Consider the following 12,990-nt stretch of genomic DNA (forward strand, 5'->3'; position numbering starts at 1 on the left):
AACCATCTGTAAAACACAGTGGAGGCTCTGTCATGATTTGTGTCAGTCAATAGTGTTGGAGATTGTGTCTCAATTGATTAATTATCAACACAGAAAAGTACCATCAGATTTTGTTCCACCATGCAATATGACCTGGAAGGCATGTGATTGGAAACGGTTAAATTTTTCAGCATGACAATGATCCCAAACATACTGCCGACGCAGTAAAAGCATACCTGGATAGAAAAACATACAGCAGAACACTGTCAGGGGTAGGAAGATGATTTTCCATCTAACCCGATAAAGATGACTCTGATCTGAGCTGACAGGACCTACAGAGTCACTGTGAACACGCACGCACACGTTGGTTCATTCCCAGATGGAGATGAGATTCCCATCAGGTCCTCACATCCTGCTGTGCTAACACACACACACACACACACACACACGCACGCACGCACACACACACACACACACACACACACACACACAGTCGCAGATATATTTATATAAAAATAATGTGCCATTAGTCATGTAATTATTCCTTTTACTTTTAATTTTAATAACCATTTATCCACTCACTTCCCAGAGGATTCTATCATTTGATTCTTAAAATAATTTTAAATGGGGAAAAATGAATTGTTAGCACCTGTGCGTGGCCCAAACACACACATACAAACACTCTCAGTGGCAGTTCAGTCTCATGGTGACCAGGCCATGTGGTAACTGTGGGGAGTTATGGATCGGAGTCATGCTTCCATCACTTCAGAGAACATTACACTGACTTACATTCATTTCCTGGAGTCCTACAATATACATTACTCCACCATCGAATTTGATAATCCTAAACAGCTACAATCTTCTTTCTTCTGGTCAACTGACATTTCAGTATCATGGGAAGAGTTAAAGTGTTTTTCCAGTCAAATTACAACAAATTTTAAACAAGTTTTCCACCAATTTTAAGAAGTGGAAATTAATGTGCATTTTTACCACTGTTTTTGCCACATTTTTACTACTGTTGGGTGTACTGGGATAAGCAGGGAGTTACTTTGATTGCTCAGTCAGGAGTAATTTGACCTTTGCAAAAAAAAAAAGTGAGTAGAATGAGGCGACGTGATTAAAAGATTGCATTTGTTTCTGGAAGTGTCTACAAAATCAGATTGCAATACTCTACACGTCTCGTGTTAACTTCTAACGTTTTTGTCTCCCCTTTGGTAAATTGTGCTTCATGATTTCAAAAAGTTTGTTTTCACTGTCACGTTTTGATTCAACTTTTCTAATTCTAACAACAGCTTATCAAGCTTAAACGTGCTGCTGTTGTTCAGCCGCTGGTTTCCTCTTTCTGGTGCAAAGTGGGCCAAAAACAAACAAGAGAGACGGGACTTGCGACAGAAAAGCCGATCAGCTGATCATTGATCAGTTTCATGATTGAAGTAGCAGCAGGAGAGGGAGGGGGAGAGAAGAGGCAGCCTCTCCATATATCGGTTGTTAAGCTTAACGCAGGAATGCTTTACAAACATTCAGAGATGAACTTACACGCTTGCTTTACTTCTCTCTGTGATAACTTTCTCTGAGATGAAATGCCGGGTTGGTAGCGAGGCTCCAAATGCTCAATCAGACCACCGACAGGTCTCGCACGCCACAGCCGCTCTATCACGTGATGCATACTGCTCTGACGTACTGAGGTTATGAGCTGAGTTACCCCATGTCGCAAGTTTTGTGAGGTGCTTTCGTGATACTTAATGGATCGGATTACATTTTTTATTTCTCTCCGATATCCGATCCAGTAATTTAGGTCAGTATCAGAGCGATACCGATACGTAATATCAGATCGGTCCATCCCTAATATTATCTGGATAATATTCAAATTAGTTTTTAGTTTTTCATTATTTTTGTTATTTGCTGGACAGACTCTAAATTCTACCAATACACAAATTACATCTGACATCAGGTCAAACACAGGTCATCCCATTATTGGGCCACATTCACAAACAGTGGGAACACATAAATCTGTGCTTAAACTGTGTGTATCATCATATCACTGTACAGATTTATTTAAAACCAGATACTGTTCTTTTCCTGCAAACAAATGGAGACCTAGATAATATAATAATTGGTAAAATTAATAATTATGATGTTATAAAAGGCTATTATTTACAGTTTTCCTATACAAAGACAGAAAAAGTTCAAAGAAGAGTTAAATCAACAATAATAAAGTATAAGTAATATTGACTGAACGTACTACGCTTATCACTGTAAAGACAAAACAAAACAATAGCGATCCTCCCTCTGTTTAAAATAAAAACCACATCCATCATTTGGACACTATTGTTTCAGTTTCTTCATGTGAATATTTTTTTGTTTTTCTTGCTTTAGAAGCACAGGATTGACTCCAGCGAATACTTCACTGCTTACGACATGAAACACAACTTGAGGTAAACATGTTTCTAATATTACAAAAAATGGGTGTTTGACAGTATAATGATTCCCAACAGTGCATTGATTTCTTGTGCGCTAACTGCATTTTGGGCTTTAAATTCTTCAGCACAGCTGCAAGTTCCTGCTTTGACACAACACAACTGTCTGATCGCTCAGATCTCACCTCCCTGACACACGGAGAGACAGACAGGATGGATTTATGTGTAGAAACAAACAATAACAGCTGATCCATTTATATAGAAATATCTAATCAACACACACACAGCATGCTGACAGGCTGACTATGTGTGTGTGTGTGTGTGTGTGTGTGTGTGTGTGTGTGTGTGTGTGTGTGTGTGTGTTAATCTCCTCACACTGAGAGACTCTAATAACCCCCCACGGGCTGAACCAACTGCTCTCTACTACTGCCAACACACACACACACACACAGTGCTGGCTTAATGACATTAGCTTGGATGAAATACAGCAAAACAGATTGGCTTCAACAACACACACACATTTAAATTACACCTTCATCCTGCTTCACTAACCAGTTCTGTTTGAACGGTTTTCAACCAGAAATCTCACAGCAAAATGATACCACCATATTACACAAGAATAAAGCAGAGTCGTTTAAGCTTTAAAGCCATCACAGGGCTGGCTTTTGGTTTTGCATACTGGAGATGTAGCTGAGATATGGAGCGCTGATGCCTGGATGTATAGATGGTAGATATGAGGACAGGTGAAGATGGGAGGGGGGGGGGGGGGGGGGGGGGGGAGGGTAAAGAGGCAAGAGATCTTCTACTAAGTCAAGTGTTGAGGTGCATTTAATTTATTTAGCTATGCAAGCTGAAGGTTAAAGACAGCATGATTACTAGAGTGGGTAGCGTGCATACCCCAGAGTCAAAAATGCCCTCAGTAAATGAGTCCTTCATTCGACTCTGAGCCTGTGAGCTTGCTGCATTTCATTCCACTGCTCCCTTTCCTAGATTTCCTCTTTTCTGCTACTGCTACTGTCTAAAAAAGGTAAAATTCACTCAAAACCTCAAGAATTTATGAACAAGAAGGACAACAAATCCAATCACTCTAGCCAGAGTCAAATGTGAATTAACAAGTGATGTGTAAAGCCCAGTGAAAGTCATTTGAAGACACAGAACTCCTAAAGACAAACTGCATTCACAATAAATAAATAAATAAAACCCCATTTCATCATTAAAGGTGAGATAAAGATGGTTAATCAGCTCTACAATTAAGCAAACAGGACGATGACGCTACCTCGTATAGGTGTGAATATCAATTCTTGCCCTATTAGTCTGATACACTTCATCTCATAATCAATCATAATCTTCTAATTATGGCTGTCAATTCCTAATAGCTAAAGTGCTATAGTTAATTTACTTAAATGTAAATAAATACAAGCTAAAAATGTCTCCTGTTACAGGGCATGATGTATAATTATGATCTTTTATCTTCATTATACCATATATTAGATAACGTCTCCAGTTTCTCATTGGGAAATGCAGTGTCCTTCCATTTATTGTTTTTTTTATTATTATCTCTTTTATTGGGACAGCTGTTGAACATAACACGTAATTTGCCTTTTTACATTTTCTTTGCTGTCACATTTTAACTTATAATAGAAAAATGAAGAAGACGGAAAAAGAAGAGAAAAGAAAAGAAGAAAAAAACAAAAACAAACAAAAACACCCCCCCCCCCAAAAAAAACAAAACAACAACAAACAAACAAAAAAACAAAAACAAACAAACAAACAAAAAAAACTAGGGTTAGGAGGCAGCAGGGCAGGTAGGTTTACGTAGAACTCAGGGTTGTAACATCATACACAAAATCACACCTCATATGCTTAACATAGTCTGTCCATTTAGACCATATTCCATAGAATGTATCCCTCTGAAGTTTAAGAGAAAATGACACTTTTTCCATCGTATAGATCTCTTGTACAGAATGTATCCAGTCTTCTATCGTTGGTGGTTCAGGCTTAAGCCATCTTCTCGTAAGAGGCTTTTTACTTGCGGCCAGAAGGATATACAGGAGTCTTCTGTCGTTGGAATTCAGTTTATCCACTGGTGCATTGCACAAAAACATGGTCTCAAAAGTTGAAGGAAAAACAAATGAAAAAACATTTTGTAAATGATCATGGATTAGAGACCAATACTGGCGAATGTCTTTACAGTCCCAAAAGATGTGGAAACGGTTGGCTCCATCTCCCCCACATCTCCAACATTTATCACCAATTCCTTGATATCTTTGTTGAGCAGGGGTAATGAAAAATCTCATAATGCTTTTCCAGCAAAATTCACGCCAAACATTAGACCCAGTGGTAGCCCACTGTATCTTGCATGCGTGAGCCCAACACTTCTCTGTAATTGTCAAATTACCCTCCTTTTCCCACTTCGCTTTAATATACAGAGTTCTGTCGTTTTTACACCACCGGATGCTGTTATATAATTTAGAAATAATTTTACTTTGCACTTCAGATTTGGTTAGTAATAAGAATGTTTCTACAAATTGTAATTCGTTTAGGTTCACTTTTAAGTTTTGATTAAAATAATTTCTGATCTGTAGATATGTAAAAAAATCATCAGATCCCAAGTCATGTTTACTCCTTAAAGATTCAAAGCTTTGAAATGCAGAATCAGAACAAAGAGCCTACTACAACTATTGGGCCGCAAAAAGATCACAGGAAACAGAATTAAACAGAATAAAATGTAAACATTTAAAAAAAAACTTTTTTGGTCTTTTTTTCATTTGTTTTCTCACCCATATGTAAGCTAAAACATAAACGGCTCAAACAGGGGTTAGATACACAAAAAACACATCTGATGATTTTACACAGGCTTGTCCAGACAGCAGATTTCAGTCTGGCAAACTGTATTGGATTTATCAGTGTCCTGATAAGATGTAGTCATACTCCACAGTCAACTACAAGAGCCAATTTCACACGGAAAAAAAAAACGAAATTCTGAAAAGATAAAGCTTTAGTCTGTTAGCATGACATGTTACTTTTTCCTCCAAATTTAAAAAAAAACGCACACTGCAGCATTAGGGAGCGTACCTGGGGTGGGGGTGTGGGGTTAATTGTGTCACAATGGAACTGTGTGTGCGTGTGTGTGCGTGTGTGTGATGTCAAGTTTTAGGTGGTCTCAACACAAGATAACTTCTCCATTACAACACCAGCTGCTTCTAGATACAGAAAGAAAAACACCCACAGTCTGTCTGTCTGACACCACCACCACGTCTACTCAACACCATGACAACCCATCACCATGGACACTGACCTGTGGGGTTCTCCGGGATGATAGGCGTCCAGGTCAGTTTGGTTCGGGTGAGCAGGACGTCGTGACTCTTCTTGCCCAGTTTGAAGATCCCGTGCAGCACAACGCACTCACTGACACTGACACACAATAAACACACACAGTTTACTTTGTCCAATAGGAAGTCATAGATATCAATCATGTCAATAATTATATATAACAAATGTTTATAATTGGCAAAGTGAAGAACAAGTTGATTCATCATTTTACGGCTTAGTCTGTTAGGCTTTAAAATGTCAGAAAATAAATGGAAATTAGTGAAAATGGTGAATACAAGAGTTTACGATAGCCCAGGTAAAGGTTTCTATGGCCAATAACTCAAAATGAGGTTGTCCAAAAAAGAAAAGAAAAAAAAAAGTCGATTCCCAGACTATAATTGATACCAAAAATTACTATTGGATTAGACACTTTTGCAACACTATTGATACAAACATTGTCATCTTTGGCTCCTCCAGCTGACACACAACTTCACCCAACTGTCCATCCATCCATCACACAGCCTGTCCCCTAGCTGAAGTTCACAACACTGAACAACACTTTGGGGACTTTAAAGGTCAGTAAGGCTCCCGTTTCAACAAAATTTAGGTACCGAACAGTTATCGTAAACGTTAACCTGGCACACACACACACATCACTGTTAGCTAGTTTCATCAGCAGTTACCTGATAGCCACAAACCCAACCTTAGGGGGTCTCAAGCAAGTGCACTCCAAACACGATGTCACGCCAAAAGATGATTACTAACGTCTGACAATTTGTATATGTTTTCTATGTCTAATAACCTTCTTTATATATCGGTAAATAGGCTGTGTAAACAGGATTTATGAAGAGGTTATATATAACACTATAGTGATTATTGCAGATGTATCTCTGTATGTCTGATTGTACGTTCCCTTTCTCCTCTTAGACAAGTAACAAAACTTGATGAAACTTTGCATACACATTGCCTCAGACACCATGAGTGACAACATCTGTCTTGCGTTTACAAATGTTTTATATAAATCCCACAATTTTAGATATTTGTACATTTCACTGTTCAACTGAGCACTGAATGTAATGTCAGAGTAGAATGGTGTGTCACAATATAATATATCATACTATAATGATCGTGGCATATGTAAGTATGCTTGTATGCTTCCTGTCTCCTGCATGTAGCACGGGGGTTTACTAGTTAAATTTTTTTTTTTTAAATACCTGTTTTGCACTTTGCCAAAAAACTGGCTGCAGCTTTTGCTTGAAACAGAAATGTTCTTTCTGGACTCAAAATTATTTTATATCATTCAAGACAGAAATATTTGATAAATTATAACAAGTCTTCAACAAGTCTTTTACAGCAGTTACAGAAAATAATTTTTTGGCAAAAACTGGCAACTGCTTGCTAGCAGATGATCACTTTTTGGCATGACATTGGTCCCAAGCCTGAATAGTCGGGAGAGCTGTGTCAGGACCAAATCAAACATGCGGACCTATCTGCTGTGGCAACCTCTGTAAAATGAGAGAGCAGCCGAAGGTACTTTTATCCGATAGCCACATTATCCATTATTAGCTAGCTGCTACCACTATTATCATTAAGGTAGCAGCTAGCGCTGTGGCTAATCGCAAAATGGTAACATTAATGTAGGAGCAGAAATGATCAGTCTTGACCATTTATAACTTTATAAAAGATGGTCTTATTCTAACAGGATAATATTTGTATCTAAAAACTGTTATGTTAGTCATAAAGTTTGAAGCTGAGAAAAGTATACATTGAGTTAGAAACAGTGGCAACCTATCTTACTAACAATTTCTTCAACAACCAAAACATGGAGCCAAATCACTAAAAACCCAGCACTACCTAAAAATATATATACATAACAGTACAGTGGTGTTTATATTTTTTTGCACTACAAGTACTGTTGTCACCGATATTATTGTTTGTATTTTTCTAACCTTTATTTTTAAAAATGCATCTAAATGTTTTGTCTTTTTGTCTTGAAATTCAAGTATTGGGACAACTTTAGTATGAACACAGAGATATTAAGTATATAGACACAGACCTAAAATTCTCATATTTGACACAGAAAAATGTTTTTTTGGGGGCGGGGTTCCAAAAAGAATTACTACTGCTACAGATCTCTGAGCATGTTTCTGCTCAGATGTCTTGCTGTCCTTACAGGAACTAAACATCTGCAATCCCAAATTCTGTTCATTTGAACTGCATGACAGCCAAGCAATCCTCCCTATGATACACCTTTTTCAATAATCTTGGATAGAGTTTACTTGTATGTATTACATTTGTCACGTAGAACCAGTCGCAAAGTATGATGAAGTATAAACCATACTTCATACTGGACTTTTACCTGACGACACAACTTCCAGGGAATAAACTGCATGATGTATGAACAGAGTGTGAAAAGCTACTAGTGTCACTGCACTTTCTTTTTTTTTTTTTAGATGTGTCACCTCTAATATAAAACATGTTTATGTTTAGTAAACATAACAGCACACTTCATATCATTTTACTCTATAAGTGTTTGTCACATATCTGTATTTTTATTGTTTATAATAAAGTTTTATGTGATCTGCCCCAGGAATACAGATGTGAATTAGCAGTTTTACTATAATCTGGCATGTTTAGATTTTTGTCCCTGTTAAATAAAAGAAAGAAAGACAGAAAAAAGTCTATTTCAATGCAATATTAATTCTGTAACTTTATTGTTAATGCGTTCTAGATCCTTCCCCGGGAAATTGTGAATTGTACATCATTTTTGTAAATTCTGATGAATGCTCATCAACCTTTTCATCAACCTTATTTGTACCTTTTCATCATTATTTATTCTTTATTTCTACAAATGACAACACAAACATCAGGCAAGGTTCAGAATATAATGGAAGATAATGCAGTGTGACTCTCAGGCATTCTGCTCTGCTTTAAAATAGCTTTTCTAATTTAATAACCCGCTGAGTGTATATACAGACAGGAGCTACTCTTTAGTCTTTCTTTGTGTTTGCTAATTCTATGTTATCTGTTTGAAGAAGTAACCTGATTAAATATGCAAACAAGGGGACTGATTATCAGACTTTCTCTGAAAAGTGCTCTAATATCAAACTTCCTCTCTAGCTCCTCTTTGAATCCTTAAGCTAAATTGATTCAATAATGAATAAAAACTAAGAAAAAACAAGTCTGTGGTGAAAACCAAAGATATGCACCAAGTACCAAGACGTTTTGAAAACAAGAATTAGTTTGGTATGAAGTTGTGAGCCAAACAATTATTATTTATGTCGACATACTTCATCTCCCTTTATGAAACATAGTGGGAGTGTACCAATTGCTGTCCATCAATCATAGCTTGCTAGCAGGATTAAAATGTGTCACTTGCATGCAATTTCGCTTTTCTTCATAGAAATTTATTTTCATTTATTTTATTGAGCATAAACAGTTTAGAGTCTGTTCATAACCACAGTGCACAGCCATGTGCTTTGCAAGGTCAATTAGTCCATTTTAAATTGTTTTTTATGTTTAATATGTATCATTTGGGTTGCGGGAAATAGTACCTCAATAACATGTCTAAACCGGAAGAGTAACAGTTGCACGTTGGCACAATCGTTTATTTATTTATTGACTTTGTAAGGATTTAACTGCTGTGCTTTTACTTTGAAAAGCTTCCTGAAGAGACGGGTTTTGACTACGAGTAGTCGGCTCTTTCTCTCCTCTGCTATGTCACTTTATTGTATGAACCGAGACACGTGTGGGTCCAAAACGGGTTCTGTGTATAACGCGACCCTGGAGGAAACCCACAAGAACCACTCACCTCTGCACCTCCTGCTCAAACTCCACCTGCTCCTCTCCTTCCCGCTGCTCCTTCTTCTTTTTCCCACTCCGCTTCGTTTTCTTCTTCTTCTTCGTACTCTCTCGCTGTTCTCTCTGCGGCAGCTCCTCGGGCTCCGACATATCTACTGTTTATTTACGCACGAGCAAATAAACAAAAAACAAACAAACAATAACAACAAAAACTCTACCGTTATGAGTTTGATACCCTCTGATAAACACGCAGTAAGCTGATCACGGTGTATTTCCGGGTCTTGTCGCTATGGCAACAGGCAGCGGCTTTAGTTTAGCGGACTGGCACAGTTCGAGCACGCGGCAGATTCACTGGTGTGTAATCAACAAGCGCGCGCGCGCACCTGTGTGAGCTTCAAAACTCAGGTTTGTTTATTGCTGCATTTTAGTGTGAATGTGATTGGCAGTCCAAATTTTTTAATTATATTTATAGGAGTCACTGGAGACCAAAATATAATTAACATTGCAGGCTAAACAGCAGAACAATTATTTAAAAAAGGTAGACCTTACCTTTGACACCTTAAATAGCGTTAAGATATTTCAAGAGTTTGGTATTTTATGTTTCCATGTTGTTTTATTTTTCGATTTTTATTTTTCACTGTTTTTAAAACTGGGAATCAGTAAGCTAGCACTGTCGCAGGCTAGCTAGACTGATTGCAATTGTAATGTACTACATGACAGTTAAGGAGGATTTAAACTTTTATTTTATGTAAAGTTAGCATTTTAATCTATTGTGTTTTCACATCTATAGGTGTTTAATCTGTTCCAAAACAGGTGATACATCTGGCCAATAAGCCAACTAAACATTCTCATGTGTTTGTAGTTACAGACTTGGAGTTCACTTGGAGAAAACACAGACATTCTAGCACCTCTAAAACTCACTAATTAATATGTATATTAGCATATCTTGCTAATTTAATCTATACACAAACATAGATTTGCAGCTAATTTCTGACCACAATATGGTATGATAATATAACTTTCATGTATAATGGAACCAGTGGAAGTGATTCGTCTCTTAATAGATGCTTTCACTCTGTCATCTTATCCAGTAACTAAAGACACAAATAAAAGCTGCGTTTAGATCCTCCCTCATACTAAGAGACAAATAGTATATTTAGCAAAAGCCAGTTAACAGCAAACAGAACATAAAGCATCAATACTTTTGAAATGACTGGCTGCATTTTGATCCATCCATCCATCCAATTAATTATAGTCAAGGCATGAGTCCCCCTATATGCTATAATAGACGGCCAATCAAAGAGGAAAGTGACTCTGGTATAAACACCATATTATGAGCCACAACACAAACGTGTGTGTGTGTTGCTGACAGATGGCTGAGTTAAAGCTGCATTAATCAGTGTTATGATCAGCCAACAGACTGAAACTCAAAACCACTATCACAAAGACTTGTGCTAATACTGTTAATTAATAATACTGATAATACAGCTGCTGCTGCTAAAGCGAAAGCTACCTTCTGAGTGTAATAACGCATTTGTAGTTTCACTGTGAGCAACTTACACAAGCAGCCGTCATTGAGGTTTTTTCCAGAGCTCCACATTTGCCTTCACAATGTCCCTTTACTGGAAGCATGATTATTTTGAAGTGAGGTTTTCAGAGCTTCCAGATATTTAGGATCCGTACCAATAATTACAGCTTCCACTGTTTGACTGTTGAAAAGAGCCTTTGCCACATGTTTTTACCCTTTCTCTGATTTTCTACCTGCTTTTACATCGTTCTGTCTAATGAAAGTTAAAAAAAAAACCAAACATATTTTTTACTTATATAATCTTTTCTTTGTGGTTTAAATTCTGTAGTTCTGACCAGGATTTATTCATGCTTTAGTTGAAGTTTCTCTCATTATTATTCCATTTATTCCACCAACAGGAAGGCTAAATGGTGGGATATGGCCACCATATTGTCCCTGTTGACTTACACACACACACACACACCAATACTCAGCAGGACAGCAGTGTGTGGAGGGGGGCTCTCATGCATAAACAAGATCATTTTCATAAATTAAAATCTTGCTTGCAGAACGAACATCTGTGCCCTTCACACACACACATGCACACACACACACACACACACACACACACACACACACACACACACACACACACACATTTGGCATGATAATGTCATTAGCATGATTTCCTCTTGAAGGAGATATGAATTTCTCCCTTGTGTGTTTAGTGTTGTGCAAGGAGCCTAAACACAGCGGTCAATGCAAAATTTGTGACGTTATTATGACATCAGATCTTGTGGGAATTTTTCAAGAATACTCGCATAGCTGCGAGCAGCCAATTTCTTCCTCTTCAGGCTAAGCACTCATTACATTGCATTGAAAAAACACCTAACCTCAGTTTAAACCCCTTAAACAGCAACCTTATAAGAACTCAGATTTCGGGATGTTGATTTGGTTTCCAAAATTTAACCTTCAGTGTTTTTGTCTAGACCAAGGATGTCAAACTCTTTAAAAATGTGGGCCACTTCACATCAAAGTTGGTTAAACCAGTGAAACTACAGTAAACGTATAACCTTACAGAGAAGGTTCTGGTTAGTCATTGCTCAGACAGTCCTGTAATTCCAAATTTTTAAATATAAAGTTTTCAGTAATTTACAGAAGCCTTGTACTTTGATGTAGTATAGATACAATGGGGGGTGGAAGTATTTGTCAATAGGAAAATGTGTATAACTTGTGAAAATACTGTTAAAAGTCCCAAATCTATGCACTTCTACACATTTTATAAACCTGTCCAGTGGCCTGGGTTGTAGTCTTTTGCCTGATCTTATGTTTGGCACCCCTGGTCTAGACTTTCTGAAACTGAAGGGTGTTTCCAACAGAAAAGACTAAGAAAACAAAAGATTATTCACATTAATTAGGCTGAATAAATTCTTAAAAATACATCAATATATATATAATGATGTATTTCATTTGAGGTATCTACCCACTAGCCACTTTTATTAGGTATGTATTGCTAGTACTGTGTTGGACCCCCCTTTTATCTTCAGGACTGGCACAAATATGTAAAAACTCCTCAGAGATATTAGCCCATGTTGGCAGGACAGCATCATACATTTGCAGCAGATTTGTCAGATCCATCTTTATGACATTAATCTCCCGATCCAGCACATCCTAAAGGTGCTCTGTTAGATTGAGATCTGGTGACTGTGGTGGCCATGCTGATGCTTGGTTTGAACTTTAGCAGGTCATCTTGAAAATGTCTAAATTGCTAGATGCATGGAGTTGCTGCTAATATGGCTGATATTTCCATTAACGAGCAGTTTAACAGTATATACCTTATAAAGTAACCACTAAGTATTATATACTGCTCTAAAACAACAGCAGGACCAAAACTGGCATGTTATTTGTATCTAATGACATTGTGTTTATTTGTTTTGTTGTCTTTCTGCACATAATGAGAGTCTCTGAGACGGA

The 12,990-nt window shown here is 37.4% G+C and overlaps 1 protein-coding gene across 1 annotated transcript in view; it reads right to left on the bottom strand.

The window, feature by feature from the left end:
• cerkl (CERK like autophagy regulator) overlaps window positions 1-9,805 on the bottom strand; it is a 33,417-nt gene extending 23,612 nt beyond the window's left edge. The window contains exons 1-2 of the mRNA XM_082507310.1: window positions 9,520-9,805; window positions 5,695-5,810 (exon numbers count right to left, since the gene is read on the bottom strand). Coding sequence (XP_082363436.1) covers window positions 5,695-5,810; window positions 9,520-9,659 — 256 coding nt within the window. The 5' untranslated portion in view covers window positions 9,660-9,805. The remainder of the gene's footprint in view (window positions 1-5,694; window positions 5,811-9,519) is intronic.
• Window positions 9,806-12,990: the final 3,185 nt, after the last annotated feature.

This window comes from Aulonocara stuartgranti (genome assembly GCF_965226115.1).
Source record: "Aulonocara stuartgranti genome assembly, chromosome: 16".
Lineage (NCBI taxonomy): Eukaryota > Metazoa > Chordata > Actinopteri > Cichliformes > Cichlidae > Aulonocara > Aulonocara stuartgranti.